Raw genomic sequence first — 17,212 nt, 5'->3', positions numbered from 1 at the left:
TTCATTCTTGCATAGTCACAGCCAGTCCTAGATGGAACCTCCTACCATCCTGGTTTCCCCTTCCTAAACAATTTTTCACTATTACCTCCCACAAGCAGAAGAAATTTGAAGAGTCAGCAAGATAATATAAAAGGAACAACAACAAAAAAAGAGATTAAGAAATAGGGACACATGGGAGGAAAATACATAGAAAAGTGGGGAGGGAAAAGGAAGAGTGTGAGGAAACAGAAGGAGACATGATGAGGAGGACAATGACAACAACAGCAGATCTGAGGTGAGCAGCCCTGTAGCAGGGCAACGACTCACCTGGTGGTGCCTCCTGCTGATTGTTCAGGGAATTAGCTCACCAGCCTCCGGACCGCCCTCTGCAGGCCGGTGTCTTGCTTTACTGCTAGCCCCGGTGTCCCTCCTGGATCCCAGTGCCCCTTCTTTTGGGGTTCTTCCCTCTTCAGTACCCTGTGGTCTCGCTGGGTCTCCCCTCCCCAGGGAACCCCCAACCTCCTATCACCACCTCGCCTCAGTCTTTGGCTACTGCCAGTCACCATCTAGCCCCTGCTCACTGGGGCAGACTGCAGTATAATTGCCACTTATCATTGGCAAGGAGGGTTTGGAACTGCTGCCTCTGTCTACCCTTGGGTTGCCCCTCTGCAACCCCAGTACCCTTCTTAGCCTTTAACAAGGCCTGCAGCCTGGGGGTTTTCCAGGCCAGAGCTCCCCAGCTCCCTCTGGCCCTTCCCCAGCCCTGCTTCGCTTTAGGTGCTCTGCTCAGCTTCCAGCAGCCAGGCCCATCCCTCTCAACATGGAGAGAGAGAGAGAGAGAGAGAGAGAGAGAGAGAGAGAGAGAGAGAGAGAGAGAGAGAGAGAGAGAGAGAGAGAGAGAGAGAGAGAGACTGTCTGAGCTCCAGCCTAGCAGACCCTTTATAGGGCCAGCTGCAGCCTGATTGGGGCATGGCCCAGGTGTGTCTGCTTCCCAAATCAGCCCAGGCTTACTGGTTCCCTGCCACAGCCCTCTTGCAGGGCTGTTTTAAGCCCTTCAGGGTAGGAGCAGGGTTACTGCCCTGCTACAAGCCCTCAGTGGTGAAAGAACAGGTTAAGGACTATTTAGTAATGCTGGACATGCACAAGTCCATGGGGCCAGATCTAATGCATCCAAGGGTGCTGAAGGAGTTGGCTAATGTGATTGCAGACCCATCTTTGAAAACTTGTGGTGATCGGAGGAGATCCTGAATGATTGGAAAAAGGCAAATATAGTGCCCATCTTTTAAAAAGGGAAGAAGGAGAATCTGTAGACTGGTCAGCCTCACTTCAGTGCCTGGAAAAATCATGGATCAAGTCCTCAAGGAATCCATTTTGAAGCACTTGGAGGAAAGGAAAGTGATCAGAAACTAGGGTGACAAGATGTCCTAATTTTATAGGGACAGTCCCGATTTTGGGGTCTTTTTCTTATATAGGCTCTTATTACCCCCTACCCCCACCCCGATTTTTCACATTTGCTGTCTGGTCACCCTATGAGGAACAGTCAACATGGATTCACCAAGGGCTAGTCATGCCTGACCAACCTGATAGCCTTCTATGATGAGATAACTGGCTCTGTAGATATGGGGAAAGCGGTGGATGTGATCTATCTTGACTTCAGCAAAGCTTTTGATAAGGTCTCCCACATTATTCTTGCCAGAAAGTTAAAAAAGTATGAATTGGATGAATGGACTATAAGGTGGATAGAAAGCTGGCTAGATCGTAGGGCTCAACGGGTAGTGATCAATGGCTCGATGTCTAGTTGGCAGCCGGTATCAAGTGGAGTGCCCCAGGAGTTGTTCCTGTTCAACATCTCATTAATGATCTGGATGATGGGATGGATTGCATCCTCAGCAAGTTCACAGATGACACTAAGCTTGGGGGAGAGGTAGATATGCTGGAGGGTAGGGATAAGGTCCAGAGTGACCTAAAAAAATTGGAGGATTGGGCTAAAAGAAACATGAGGTTGAACAAAGACAAGTGCAGAGTCCTGTACTTGGGATTGAAGAATCCCATGCACTGCTACAGGCTGGGGACTGACTGGCTAAGTGGCAGTTCTGCAGAAAAGGACCTGGGGATTACAGTGGATGAGAAGCTGGATATGAGTGAACAGTGTGCCCTTGTTGCCAAGAAGGCTAACGGCATATTGGGTTGCATTAGTAGGAGCATTGCCAGCAGATCAAGGGAAGTGATTATTCCCCTCTATTCAGTACTGATGAGGCCACATCTGGAGTACTGCATCCAGTTTTGGACCCCCCACTACAGAAAGGATGTGGACAAATTGGACAGAGTTCAGCAGAGGGCAACAAAAATGATTGGGGACTGGGACACAACTTATGTGGAGAGGCTGAGGGAGCTGGTCTTATTTAATCTGCACAAGAGAATAGTGAGGGGGGATTTGATAGCAGCCTCCAAAGAGGATGGAGTAGGCTGTTCTCAGTGGTGGCAGATGATAGAACAAGGAGCAATGGTATCAAGTTGCAGTGTGGGAGGTCTAGGCTGGATATTAAGAAAAACACTTTCACTAGGAGGGTGGTGCACTGGAATGGGTTACCTAGAGATGTAGTGGAATCTCCATCATTAGAGGTTTTTAAGGCCCGGCTTGACAAAGCCCTGGCTGGGATGATTTAATTGGGGTTGGTCCTGCTTTGAGCAGGGGGTTGGATTACATAAGAACATAAGAACGGCCGTACCGGGTCAGACCAAAGGTCCATCTAGCCCAGTATCTGTCTACCGACAGTGGCCAATGCCAGGTGCCCCAGAGGGAGTGAACCTAACAGGCAATGATCAAGTGATCTCTCTCCTGCCAGCCATCTCCATCCTCTGACGAACAGAGGCTAGGGACACCATTCTTACCCATCCTGGCTAATAGCCGTTTATGGACTTAACCACCATGAATTTATCCAGTTCCCTTTTAAACATTGTTATAGTCCTAGCCTTCACAACCTCCTCAGGTAAGGAGTTCCACAAGTTGACTGTGCGCTGTATGAAGAAGAATTTCCTTTTGTTTTAAGCCTGCTGCCTATTAATTTCATTTGGTGACCCCTAGTTCTTGTATTATGGGAATAAGTAAATAACTTTTCCTTATCCACTTTCTCAACATCACTCATGATTTTATATACCTCTATCATATCCCCCTCCTGAGGTCTCTTCCAACTCTAATCTTCTATGATTTGTTAGGACTTGAAGCCCCTCCCCATATCACCTTGCACCATTTGCCAGTCCATCAAAATGGAGAGACCTCAACAAGTAAAGGGGGGGGGTGGAATTTCTGCCTTGGGGTCCAACCCAAAGCCCATTGATGTTGACCTCAATGGGCTTTGGATCAGGATCTTTAAAAAACATACCCCAAAAAACCTATAAGTAAGATTCTTCTATTTGCCTGATTTATTTTCTCTTTAACTTGTGCAGTTTTCATTGAAGAAAATGGTTCCAAGAACATCTGGCTTTTGCTAACATCAAGACAAACTAACAGAAAACGATGGATTTTTTACAAAAATCAGAATGACATCTTTGAGTTGCCATTGTATAAAACACTAGTTTCCAGTGAAGCAACTTCACTGAATTGGCTAGCATCTTATTGCTCAATGGAAATTCAAACTGCTAGTACCTCACCAAGTTACTTAAGCCAGAGTAGTGTTCTAGCTTCAAAATGGGTGGTTACTATGGACCCAATTTCACCACCTTTATTCAGGTTCAGTAGCAGCTTGCTCCACAGTTAGATCTACTGAAGCCAATGGATCTACTTGCGGAGCAAGGTACTACTCAACCTGAGTAAGTTTGGCAGAATCTGACCCAATATATTTTAAAGTGGCACATAATTTATTGGAATACCGAGTACAGTGGAGGAAAAATAAGTCCAGCAAAAAAAGCTTTCAGACTTAGTTATGAAAGGAAGCAGGTGCTACAAAAGCTTCTTAAATTCATTGTACATCGATAAATGTACATTTACCATGTGTTTTTTTTAAACCTAAGCAGGAAAATGGACAGTATCATTTACAACAGTTTACAGTTCACATCAAAATTCAGTAGTGCTAATGAGAAACAGATGTATGCCTCCCCAGCAATTTAATTCACTTGGCTACGATCTTTGGATGGGGGGGGGCAAGGATGAAGAAGTGCACCACAAAATCATTTTAGCATGTGTCTCAGCTGTCATAGTTGACATGTAAAATACATTATGCATTTTCTATTCTACAATTTGTTAACAATTAGTCAGCTCACATTAAGAATAGTGAGTAGCTTCTGTGAGAATTGCTCACAACTGTCATTGTGTTCAATTAAGCTCCCCATCACCATGTGCTCTAATGTTTTGCCAATAAGATGTCATCATAACTTTTAAAAACAAGGAAACCATTCTCTTTCTACTTGACAAGCGCAAAATATTTGACAAATGCTAATGGATTAAATTTCACAAAATCCCCCGTGAGGAAGAGAAGCATTATTCTGAGTTTTCAGGAAGGGAAACTGGGGCACAGAAAGGTCAGGTGATTTGCTCAAGGCTACATAGCAGTCTGTGGCAGAGCTGGGAACAAAATGCAGATCTGCTCACTCCCACTACTGTCCCAGACAATATCTCCTTTGTAGAGGCCTGGGGATCGTGTCCCCTAAGATCCCATGTGTTAAGAAGTTCTATGTGAAAATCTCCCTTCTTCCACAGGAGGTTGGATGCCCCACATGGCACCTCTTCCCCTTCTCCTAAGCCTGCAGAAGGTGCTCACACCAGTCCAGGGACTGCATGTGTGTGTGTGGGAGAATAGTGGACAAGTCATCCCCACTGCAGACCCATGGAAGATACTTAGAATAAAGTTAAGTTAAAAAATAACCTGAGGGTGTATTAACAGCCCTGGATCCCCTGCTGCACATCCAGGAACCTCAGAAATCACTGTGACCAAGGGTGTGTGTGTCTTTTTTTCATTGTGAAACTGCCAGGCTTAGAGATGGGCTTCTCTGTGGGTAGACTAATCCCACTCTGACAGGTCATTGCAGAAGAACACCTAAAGAAATCTTCAAGAAGATTTTCATGCAAAACTCCCCTTTAACATATGTGGAACAATGTGAACCAACAAGAGCATGCTAGGTACTGGAATAAGTGTCTCCCTTTATATTTTGTCAAGTTTAGCATTTTACACTTATATGGAGATATACCTATTTCATAGAACTGGGAGAGACCCCGAAAGGTCATTGAGTCCAGCCTCCACTAGCAGGACCAAGCACTGATTTTGCCCCAGATCCCTAAGTGGCCCCCTCAAGGACTAAACTCACAACCCAGGGTTTAGCAGGCCCATGCTCAAACTACTGAGCTATCCCTCCACACACTCACTGCAGTAGTACATAGGTAGTTCATCTGCTTTGTTTCAGCCTTGTTGGATCTAAAGATCACTGAAGTAATGGCAATTGACAAGCAATTTAGATCAGGAAAATATACCTCAAGTTCTACTCCACCTCCATGGTGAAGGGTCAATGTTCCAAGGGACAACAGGCCCTTAAAACATAGGAGGCAGTGTAGTCTAGAGGATAGGGCATATGGAGAGAATACAATAAGCTAATGGATGGAAAATAAAGTCAGAGAAGCTAGGAAGGCATACAAGAGAGGGGATTCTAAAAAGCTTTTTCTAGTATCTAAACCATGGATATCATAACTCATGAACCATAGCACATTGTAAAGACTCGGGATGGTACAGCAAATATCAGGTTGGAAATCAATAAAAAACAATTTCCACTATATGATGTATCACAGCCCAAGGGCTACGAGTTTACGTTGGGTTGTATTTTCCTGTATTAAATCACTAACTGTATCCAAGGCACCAAGAATTCTATGCATTATATTAGAAGTTGGGGGTGGGAGAAAATAAGACTCTGATCCCTCTTCTACACCAGTTTTAAACATATGTAATTCAGTTGATCCCTCTTCTACACTAGTTTTACGCATATGTAATTCAGTTGAATTCTTGATTTACACAGATGTAAGTTAGATGAGATATGACTTTCCCTTAAGTGTAGGAGGATCTTAATGGCATCATGCCCAAAACAGTTAGGTACCCAAAATACTGTATTTGAATAGTTCAGGAAGTTTATCTTTAAACACTATCTCTTTATGCATAATAATAGACACGTATGAGATGGACCTAAAAATGCTTTCAAACAACTGGATAATGAGCACTTCTAACCACTAATTGCTAAAGTAAGTTGTAGCAGAAAACATGAATCCTGAACTTTCAAAGGAAGTGGGCATCTGGAAAAAAAAAAGTGAAGCTATTTATACTTATAGCATATACTATATTTATACCACGGGGATATAGATTTTATTTATTTCATTTAGATTTTTAAAAGTGCACCCATCCTTTCACCCTAGGTAGGTGCAGGGCTATATTCCTTCCTTAGAGGTTTTTAAGGTCAGGCTTGACAAAGCCCTGGCTGGGATGATTTAGTTGGGTTTGGTCCTGCTTTGAGCAGGGGGTTGGACTAGATGACCTCCTGAGGTCCCTTCCAACCCTGAGATTCTATGATTCTATGATTTATAACTATACTGTTGGTGATGTGCTGAGAGAAAGTTAATACTAACAGATTACGTAAGTGTTTTTATTACACCGTTTGGTCTAGATCTAAATCAGAATTTTTCCTTAATTAAGGGGTATTTGCATTCTTGGGGGTTGTTCAGATCCATTTCTAACTTCTATCTAAGGGGGGCTGGCCTCATGGGTAGAGCAGTGGCCTGGGATTCAGGAGACCTGAGTTCCAATTCCTGGTCCTACCAGTGACCTGGTGTGTAACCTTGGGCAAGACGCTTCCCCTCTCTGTGTGGTGGAAATCAGCTAGGGGATAGCTGCTACGTCATAGGCAAGGCAAAACCTGACTCCCTTTAAAGGGGACAGCCAGCCTGTGGCAATAGGTTAGCTCCATTTTCCATCAATAGTTTAGTTCTGGGCTTTGGGGTGCATAAGGGACAGATCTGGGACTCAAGGCCAAGATTTTCAGACGCAACCAGTGATTTTTAGATACATCTATTTAGAGGTGTCCAACTTCAGATATCTTGAAGAGGCCAGACCTTCAGAGTGGGGGCCTTAAGTACTTTCTGAAAATCAACCCCCTTTTAAGGTTTCACAAGTTGGAAGCTTGCAATTATGAGTCACAGCTGAAAATCCAAGATCACTGGATACCCAATGGGTTCTTTCACGCCCTATATATTTTTTTTCTTTTTAAAACAAAGAGGCTTGGTTTTATCTGCTGCATTTAGTTTCCACAAAAGCCTGACAACCTGCATCACAATTTGCATTGTGGTTGCGATGAACTTTGAAAAATAAAAGCTGGAAAGCAGCAGGGATGGGGAGGTAAATAATAAGCCGTATATGAATTTATCTTCTGTAAGTTTTTAGTCCGTTTCAGTCAGTTCTCTGTAAGCCAAGTACCCATTCTTTATCCCTTCTTTTCACAAAGCTGGAGAAAACCCTGGACACTCCCTGACAAAAGGGCTATCTGAAAACAAACAACAACCACCTCCCCCTCCCAGAAAAACCCACAAACTACATGACCTAGCATTTTCCCTGAAAAACTCTGTTTCTGCTTGCACTGGAGGAAAAGATTCTACACAGTCATCATCACAGTAGATACTGCCACAACCACAGCAGGAAAGATCACTGGGGGAAAGTGACCTCACTCTGGGAACAGGAGAACTACTAGTGTTAGCTGCAATGCTACAGAGACTGAATGGATCTCTAACCAACTAGGGAATCAAATGCCCTACCTGAACAGCCAGGGCCAGCACTGGCTAGTTAGCCATTTATCACCTCAGTCTCTCAGCACAGAAGTTAGGAGAATTAAGTCTTCCTCGCACCTCCCTGTTGCCAACAGAATTTCCAGATCAACAGTTAATCCTAATGTTATTAAAATATCCAGATTGAAAGCTCTGATCCCACAACCCGAGCCATGCTAACAAAATAGTCTGTGCAGAATCCCACTGAAATCAACAGGGCTCTGGTTGGGAGCAGAGGTCTGCCTGATGGCTCAGATAGCAGGGTTAGGAAGACAGTCTGTCATATCACATGGAATAAGCAATTATTCAGTAACTAGGAGTAGTCTGCTGTTTTTTGCATTCTGAGACTTCTATATGATTAGCATGGCAAAGTTGTCACTGTGCCTTTAGCTACTCTTTGCTATGCTCGTGTGTGTTTTTAGAATTATCATGAATTTGCAGTATTTTACCCACTTCCACTGTACTGAAGGGTACTACTATGTATTAAGCACATTAAAATAAAATTGTGTGTGGAAGATGCTCCCCCTTAAAAATCGATAGTGTTTAAGTGGTATTGTACCAAAAATGTTAAAGATAATGCTTAATATTTTTCAACAGAATTTGTGCTGGAAGCACTCTGATGGTTATGAGAGTGCCTCTTCACACATTTTTAGAGTGTTGCATCTTCTCAGCTTAACTGCATGGTTCTCTCACCATAAAAACATGTGAAGGATGCACTCAAATAACCATGAGTGCGTTCAAGCACTCTCACATTCAGAAATGTTCTCTGGAAATATAACTGGCATCATTTGGAAGTCAAAACCTCTATGCTACAGTCTCAGGACATTTCCTCTGCAACAAATCCAACCAACTAGACTTCATTTCACATCTTTAATAGTGGCACGAATAAGACATGTTAGGGCTCCTAGTCCTTGATCCTGATTCCTTGAAGTAAATGACAAAACTGTCTGTGACTTCAGTGGTACAGGATTGGGCCATTTGGACAGCAAGATTGTAGACACCTTAGAGAAGTTATCTGTATTTTTCGTAGCCCCACAGATTGCAACTAAGCTCAGAGCTCCATGATGCTGTACACAGACCCATATTAAAAAAAGAAATACAGTCCCTGTCCTGAATGGCTTATATCAAACAAGGGGTCCGATGTTATCATCACCCTCATTTTACAGATGGGGAAACTGGCACAGAGACACCAAATGACTTGTCCAAGTTCGTACAAGAAATCTGTGGCAGAGGCGCAAACTGAATCTTGAGCTCCCATCCTAGTACAGTGCCTTAAATACAAGACCTTTTCCCTCTCTATGATGCACACGTCACACTCTAATGGAAATAGTTAACTACATGTTCCATTTCTGTTTTACTGGCAAAAATAATGAGTGTCTATTCCTAAGTATAAGTGAACCCACATAGAGGCTGTAAATTACATTTTAGTGGTTAGAAGCTAGTATAATTACCATTCAAATCAAACTCAAATGCACCATTATCTTTCTGTAGGGGTCTGACACAGATATCTTTTCAAGTGTATTGCTCCTGCTCTCACTGTGGCAGGGGCAAAAGAGAAGCAATGACTCATTTTGTGATGTTACCAGTCTCCTAAACTTTCTTGATTGACTAATGGATGAGCTTCAATCGATTCCCATTGTAAACAGGGTCTGAATCAACTCCCCTGACAGTTTAGTTCAGGAGAGGGAAAAACTTCAGAAGCAAACTGTATTTACATAAACACACCTACTCTGTGTAGGTATCCTGCCGCCTGCCCAACCAGGAGCAGAGCCCAGAGGCCAAACCCAGCCCCTGCTCCATGTCTCCCCTACACCCCCCCAAGGTCCTACAGCCCTCTGCACGGGTCAATTGGAAGAGCTCCAGCCAGGCCCCGGGGAGCCTCTCACCCACCGGTCCCAGCACTGGCTTGAAATGGGGGTAAAGGAGGGCAAAGCCAGCTGCTCTGAGGCAGTGTCCCAACACACTGTGGGGAGCAGCAGCAGGAGAAGCCAGGAGACCTCCCAGACTAGCAATGGGGAAGGGCCCCCCAGCTCCCCACGCCGCTTCCTGGAGGACAAGGAAGAGCTGACATCCACCCTGGACTTTCCCAGGAAGAAGGTGCTGGGAATTTCCCATAGGGCCCAGGAGTCCCAGAGACGGGCCTTGCGCCAGGCGGCCCATGAGTCTTACCCACAGCAGAGAGAGCAGAGCTCTGAGGAAAGTCCTGGGCAGTGGAGGACTCATGATGACGAAGGAGCTCCACGGATGGCGGGGACCGGCAGGCGCTCCCGGAGCTCGTCTGTGGAGACAGCCATTTGGAATGAGAAGAGGATCTTGCAGGAGCTTGAATCCAGCTTCAGGAGAACAGCCTGGAGCCGCAGCCGCCATGGCCTAGGGGGGAAGCAGCCTCCATCTCTGGAAATCGTGGGCCACCTGGAAATGGGCCATTGCACATGCTTGGACTGCCCTTGCTGCCAGGGCCGGCTTTAGGAAGTGCGGGGCCCAATTCGAACATTTTTGGCGAGGCCCTGGCAGGGATGACTTAAAAAAAAAAGCCTTTCATTTCTTCCTTCTATTATTTACTTTCCATAACTATATAAATAATAAAATTATATATTATGTACATTGATTCATATATGCTGTTGATTGGTTATTAATGAACGCCGTTTCACATGTGTGGGTCACCGCCAATCCCTGGGGGTGTGCACATGTGTGGGTCCCAGCTGCTCCCTGCCCTCCCTCATTGAAGCAGGTATGCAGGGTTACTGCCCTGGGAACTGCAGGGCAGCAGTGGACATGGGGCTGGTTGGAGGCAGGGCAGGGGCTGACTGGAGGTAGGGTCTGGCTGCAGGCAAGGCAAGAGGAGCGGGGCTGGCTGGAGACGGGAGTGTGGGGTGGGCTGGCTGGCTTCAGGCAGGGCCGCAGGGGAGTGCAGCAGGGGTTGTCAGGGCTGGAGACAGAGGATTGTGGGACTGGCTGGCTTCAGGCAGGGGGGTGCAGCAGGGGTTGGCTGGAGACAGAGCAGGGGGTGCAGGGCTGGGTGCGGGCAGGTGTGTGAAGGGCTGGCTGGCTTTGGGCAGGGCCACAGGGGTGTGTGGCAGGGGTTGGCTGGAGACAGGGCAGGGGGTTTGGCAGGGGCTGGCTGTGGGCACAGGGTGCAGAGCTGGCTGCAGGCATAGGGGGGCAGAGCTGGTGCAGGCAGGGCAAGGCAAGGGCTGCAGCAGAGGCAGCTGGAGCCCTGCCCCTTTAAATAGCCCCCAAGACCCCCTCTATCCCAGGGCTCTGGGGGCTATTTAAAGGGCCCGGGGCTCCCCTGCTTCTACCCCGCCTCAGACCTTTTAAATAGCCGCGGGAGCCGTGATGAATGCATAGGGGCAACCCGGGGCTCTGGCGGCTATTTAAAGGACCGGGGTGGCAGAGACAGCTGGAGACCCAGGCCTTTAAATAGTCCCCGGAGCCCCCCGCTACCCCAGGGCGCCAACTGGGAGAGCGGGGCTGCAGGGTAGGGCTTGCCGCACTGCGGCCGAAGCTTCAGCCAGGGCCGTGGGGCTTGCCGCACTCAGGCCAGAGCTCCAGCTGGGGCCGTGGGGCTGGCCACGCTCCAGACGCAGTTCCAGCTGGGAGAGCGGGGCTGCGGGGCTTGCCGCGCTCCGGCCGGAGCTCCAGCCGGGGCTGCGGGGCTTGCCGCGCTCCAGACGGAGCTCCAGCCGGGGCTGCGGGGCTTGCCGCGCTCTGGACGGAGCTCCAGCCGGGGCTGCGGGGCTTGCCGCGCTCCGGCCGGAGCTCCAGCTGGGAGAGCGGGGCCGCGGGGCTTGCCGCGCTCCGGCCGGAGCTGCAGCTGGGGCCGCGGGGCTTGCCGCACTCCGGCTGGAGCTGCAGCTGGGAGAGCGAGGCTGTGGGGCAGCCGCTCTCCCGCCTGCGCTTTGGTCAGGGGAGCGGGGCCACAGAAGACTCCGGAGCAGAGAGACGGCAGCTGGAGTAAGTAAAAAAAATAAAAATTAAAAAGGCGCCAAAGGTGCGGGGCCCTCTTAGGCGCGGGGCCCGATTCCCAGGAATCGGGCGAATCGGCTTAAAGCCGGCCCTGCTTGCTGCAAGCTAGAGGGGTGGGACGGCGTGCGCTCTCCGGGGGCCAGCTCTCCTGGGTGGCAGACGCAGCGTATACACGCAAGGGGGTCAGCAACAGTCCTAGGAGACGCGGCAGCTCCAAGCCCTATGCATGCTGAGCCCGGATGGCAGGGGCAGGGCACTCCCAGCATGGCAAAAGATGAACCGCCTGCCTCCTCTCCGTCGTCTCTGGCGGGCAGCGAGTCCAGGACCTCTGACTGGTCTGAGGGAGAAAGCTCTCGCGCAGCCTCTCGCCTAGCGCCCAAGGGGCCAACGCTGGCACGGGTGCATCTTGCTTCTCCGCGGGCGCAGAAGGCCCTGGGCTACTTTATCCTGCCGCCCTGCGTCATATGCTCCCAGGTCATCTATGCCAACATGGCAGCTGAGCAGCTGAGAGCCGCTGCCCAGGAACACAGGCGGGAAATGAACATCCAGCTGCAGCGCAGGAGGGGCCGGAAAAGCCAGCTGGGAGAGCCCCGTCAGGAAGCCCTGGGAGAAAGAGACCGCCCCACGAGCACAGGAGAGCCGGGATTCCCGACAGCTGGCTCCTTGGGCCAGAGACTGATCAGAGAGTCCCAGAGCCAGGCAAACCAGTACCTGTGTGAGACGTGCCATGGCCTCTTCACCGCCGGTGAGGAGGGACTCAGCCCCCAGCCCTGTCCTGCCAAGGGGGCTGGGAAGTCAGACATGGCGAGGGCTCAGCTAGAGACTCACATGTGCCCGAGGGGCAGGAAGACGTCAGGTGATGCCTGCAGAGGGGAGCAAGGAGCATCCTACCAGCGGTCTCGGGTTTAAATCTGAAGATGGCGTCCATCCCATCCCCAAGTTAACAAGACAAAGGTTTCAACTTTTTGTTGTAGGAGAAGAAGTTAAATGCAAGCATGGGCAATGTTGTGTGAATGTGTACAGTAAATGGAGCTATCCTAAGTCATACTGAGCAGAGAATTGCTTAATCAGATTTTCTTCTGAAAATTCTCCTCTCCCTGTCTCTGAATTGAACAGTGCCAGGGTGGAAGATGGTGGCACATAAGAACGGCCATACTGGGTCAGACCAAAGGTCCATCTAGCTCAGTATCATGTCTCCTGACATTGGCCGGTGGATGTTGACAGACAGACACCCGGTCTGGGGACCAGTCCCATCCAGAGCCTCACAGCGCTTGCCTGATTCACTGTGGTGTTACTCCAATTTAATGCCATTCTCCAAGGGGTTATGCTGGTGAATGCCATTCCAGAAGGATGTTATCAATGAAAGAGAAGTCAGAAAAAAGCCTCAAGACTGATTCACAGGTTAGAAACCCTGCCGCCTAGTGAGAGACTCAGGAGCTCAATCTCTTTTGCTTAATGAAGAGAAGGTTACGGGGTGACTCAGTCACAGTCTCTAAGTACCTACATGGGGGGCTGGGGAGGGGCTGCAGGGAGCCAGGGTCTTGCCCACCTCTGATGCCTGCAGTCCCTTTGTGATGTCAGGACCCGCCTGGTCCTGGCCCTTTATGATGCGTCACTGGAACAAACAGCCCCTCAGGCGAGATCCAGCCACAGCAGTAGCAGGGAGTGTAGCGTCTCCACCCCCAGTGCGCGTCCAGACAGTCCTCCCCAGCATGTTTGACGCGGGAGTGGGGATCATGCAGAGCTGGTTCTGTGCCTGCTTTGACAGCTCCTGGGTGTTGTACACCTGCATCCTTATGGTCCTGGTCATCTGGGTGGCCATGGCGACGCAGCACAGCTTCTCCTGGAGAAGCAGGATGGTAAGAGGACCCTCCCTAACCCCCCACCCCCAAGCCATCCTGCGCTCTCAGCAGAGCTTGCCTCATGGAAGGGAGGGTGGGTGGGTGGGAGGGAGGGAGTGCCCAAGGCCCCCTGTTCTGACCAGGCCCCGTTGGGCTGGTGGGGCACATCCACAGCAAGAGACAGGGCCACAGACAGAGCTCGTGGCTCCATTCATTGGTTGTTCCTTACTGCACCGACCACCAGCTAGTGCTAGAAATGCCAGGGCTCTCCCTCGTGGTCCCAGGGTTCCTGGCACCCCTGGCACTAAGCCGGCTCTGGCCAGTTATTTCCCTCCGCTGGGGGAAGCTGAACAAACCCTCCCAGCTCCCTCCCAAAGCCACAAGCTTTCCTGGGTCCCTGGCCTCCCAGCCGGCCAGGGAGAGGGCAGGCAAGAGGTGGGGGGGAGAAAGAGGGAATCCAGGTCAGATCTTTGGGTTTGGTCAGTTGGGGATCCTGCCTTGGGTCCCAGATCAGTTGGGAAGCTGGGCTCGCAGGTGGGAACCAGGGGAGACGGGGAGAGAAGAGGAAGCCAGAGCACATTGCGAAGCCCAAGGGCCTGGTCCCCATTCGACTCATAACACTGGGGGCACAAATCACCCACTCTGGTGTGGCGATGCCCCGATGTCGGGGGGTGGGGGACCCAGGATTGTTCCAATGACACTTGGGTGGGGAGCCCGGGGCATGGCTGAAGGATCGTGAAGTTCTCCAGCTGCAGGAGGTGGAGGGAAGCATGGCCACCCCGGGCACCGGGCTGGGCTGGGCGGGAGGCTGGCACTGCACGGCCTCAGTCTGGGTACCACGTAACTGTGCCGCTTCCTTGGCTCCCGCAGGCTCTTCTGGTCAGCAGGCTCCGGTGGAGGGGGACGGAGGACGAGGGAGAAGGTAAGGCCCTGCCTCACGCTCCCTAACGGCTCCCTGGCTCAGAATCCCAGGGCTTCTCCCAAGCCCTCCACCCTGGCCAAGGGGTCTCACATGAGGCCTCCCATCCCCAGGGGCAGGCCAAGTCTGGGAGCAGGAGCCAAGGTGCTGACTGGAGCCGGGATAAGCTGACATGCTGCTAACGAATTGTCGTCTGGGGGCTTTGCAGTGATGGAGGCAAACACCCGATTGTCCCCTCTGGCAGGTTGTCCCCATGTCCTCCAGGGCTTTGCGCAGGCTAATGGTGAGCATCGGGGGGGGGGGGGGAGCTACCTGCCCTTCCCAGAAAAGGGAGGCTTTGCCAGCAGGAGGCACTGCCCACTGCCCAGCAGATCTTGTCTTTATTTCACCCCGTCTGCTCTGTCTTGATAGGGGTGTAGCCCCCTGGCACTCCATTGCTGTGCATCATACCAGGGCTTGCAAGGCCAAGGCTGCTAGGTGCCGCCAGCCCCTGACATTTGCCAGAGAGATTTCCTGGGATCCCGCACACTGGCGAGACCCATTTCTGCAGGATGGGACACTGGCTGGGTTATTTGCACCAGGACCATGTGCCATCCGGGTTTCTGGTACTGGGATAGTGCACCGGCCAGATTCACGGCCCTGGCACGATGCCTGGGCCGGGTTCCCGGCGCTGGGACTTCACTGTGGCCAGGTTCACAGCACTGGCAGTGTTTGAGAGGGGGCCCGGCGTGGTGCTGGCAGAGTGTTTCATCGGGCTGCGGGCTTTCACAAGCTCAGCATGCCTGGTTCTGGAGCAGCAGCGCAGAGTGGCCTGGGGCCAGGGCACTGGAATGAGGGGGTCGGCGGGCCATGCCCTCTGACTTTTGAGTGGCTGTAAGGGCGAGCAAGAGGCAGGGCGTGCAGAGAAGAAAGAGCAAGCGGGGGGCAGGCTCTTGGAGGGAAGCAGTGGCGGAGGAGCGGGGCTTGGTGTGGGGGCAAGGACTCGGGGGGAAATGGGTCACAGGCGGGCGGGGCGCTGGGAGAAGGAGTGGCACGGGGCAGGGCCTCGGGTTAGGAGCAGCGTGGGAGTGGGGATTCGGGGTTGGGGTGGTACGGGTGGGTGGGGTCACGGTTCGGGTGCCCGTGGCCCCCGCTACGTTCAGGCCCCATCTCTCCTCAGAAGCCCTCTCTGCTGTTCTGTTTTAGGTGCAAAGAAGCAGCGGGTGAAACAGCCGCGTGACCGGCTGTGCCGGGACCCCCCACACCGCGCTCGCCAAGCCGCCAGGCGCAGCTCCATCCGCCAGTTGCTGTGTGACAACTCAGACTGTGCCCTGTGCAACGAGGCAGCCTGGCAAGCCGAGCGGCTGGTATAGGCCGACAGGGCCAGCGCGTGGGTCCCTGCCGGGCCAGGGTCACCTCCTGCTCCCGCCTCCCGCTCCAAAGGCAGCGTGGAGCTCAATGTGAGGCACAAGCACATCCAGTACCTCTGGGCTCTCCCCACCCTGGACGCGGAGTCCCTGCCCAAGATGGTGCCCTGCCCGCCCGTGCCACCCACCCCCCTGCTGCCCCTGGGTGTGGCCATCGAGTTCTGCCCCCTGGAGACTCCCTTCATGGCCCCCAAGGGCCGGGAGCTGCTGGAGAGGCATGTCCTGAGGAAGCAGCTGCAGCACGAATGGGGCCTGCCGGGCCTGGTGCGGCGATCGCTGAGGTGTTTCATGCCACCCCCGCCCACGTGCCGCAGGCCCAAGGGGAGCAACCGTCCGGCAGCTATGGAGCTCCGTGTCAGCAGCGGGGCCCCTCCCATCCCTCTGGCCACCAAGAGGGAGCTGGAAGCCCACATCCAGCGCAGGGTGGCCGAGAGGAGGTGGGGGCTCCCCAGGAGGGTGCAGGAGTCCATGCGGGGCTTCATGTCCCCCACGACCGCAGCTCCGGGGACACATCCAGACACGCAAGGCAGAAGGGCCAGCCGGCCGCTCAGGGGGCTGTCAGTGAGAAGGGCTCCAAAAGAATCACCCTCCAGGGCAGCACCCGTGGGCCCCACAGCGTTGGCTGTTTTCTTAGCCAGGCCCCTGGGAACTGCATGGCGCCAGCAGCTCAGCCGGAACACATGCCACCAGCTGCTGAAGAGACATGTGACCAGGAAAAACATAGAGATCCGTCTGGGCCTGATCCCCCGCAGGGCCCAACAGTCACAGGAAGCCGCCCGCCGGGTGGGAAAGCTCCCCTTGCCCCAGCTGATTCGGCCGGGCCAGAGATCCCTGGAGCTGCGGCCCCGGGAGCTGCTCTTCCTGGAGCAGGCGGCCTCGGATCACCTGGAGCTCAACCTTCTCCACAAGCACCTGAGCTTCAGGTGGGGGCTGCCCACGCTCTACCGACAGTCCCTGGCCAAGCTGTTCCACGCAGGCTCCTCGCCCGCCCCGCCGCCCTCCAGCTCCCGCGCAGCTGGGACCGAGTACACGGACCAGGAGCTGCCCTTCCTCCCACCGGGAGCCCGGGAGGAGCTGGAGCTGCACGTGAGGAAGAAGAGGCTGCAGCACGAGTGGGGGCTGCCTCTCATAGTCCAGAAAGCTATGCGGAGCCTGATGGCGGCTGCCCCCCACCCTGGCAAGCCCAAGGCCCCTCCGCCAGCCGACGGGGACGTGGCCGTTCTCCAGCCCGAGCTGTCCTTCCTCAGAGAGGGCAGCAGACGAGAGCTGGAGCTCAGCCTCCGCAAGAGACTCATGCACCGGTGCTGGG

The 17,212-nt window shown here is 52.1% G+C and overlaps 1 protein-coding gene across 1 annotated transcript in view; it reads right to left on the bottom strand.

Annotated features, from left to right (window-relative positions):
- ADCY1 (adenylate cyclase 1) overlaps positions 1 to 13,197 on the bottom strand; it is a 285,584-nt gene extending 272,387 nt beyond the window's left edge. Inside the window, exons 1-2 of the mRNA XM_039525110.1 lie at positions 12,449 to 13,197; positions 9,938 to 10,046 (exon numbers count right to left, since the gene is read on the bottom strand). Of these exons, the coding sequence (XP_039381044.1) occupies positions 9,938 to 10,046; positions 12,449 to 12,540 (201 nt within the window). The 5' untranslated portion in view covers positions 12,541 to 13,197. The remainder of the gene's footprint in view (positions 1 to 9,937; positions 10,047 to 12,448) is intronic.
- Positions 13,198 to 17,212: the final 4,015 nt, after the last annotated feature.

Source organism: Mauremys reevesii, linkage group 2 (assembly GCF_016161935.1).
Source record: "Mauremys reevesii isolate NIE-2019 linkage group 2, ASM1616193v1, whole genome shotgun sequence".
Classification (NCBI taxonomy): domain Eukaryota; kingdom Metazoa; phylum Chordata; order Testudines; family Geoemydidae; genus Mauremys; species Mauremys reevesii.
Note: the sequence above shows the minus strand (reverse complement) of the source record. Positions and strands in the feature narration are given on the sequence as shown.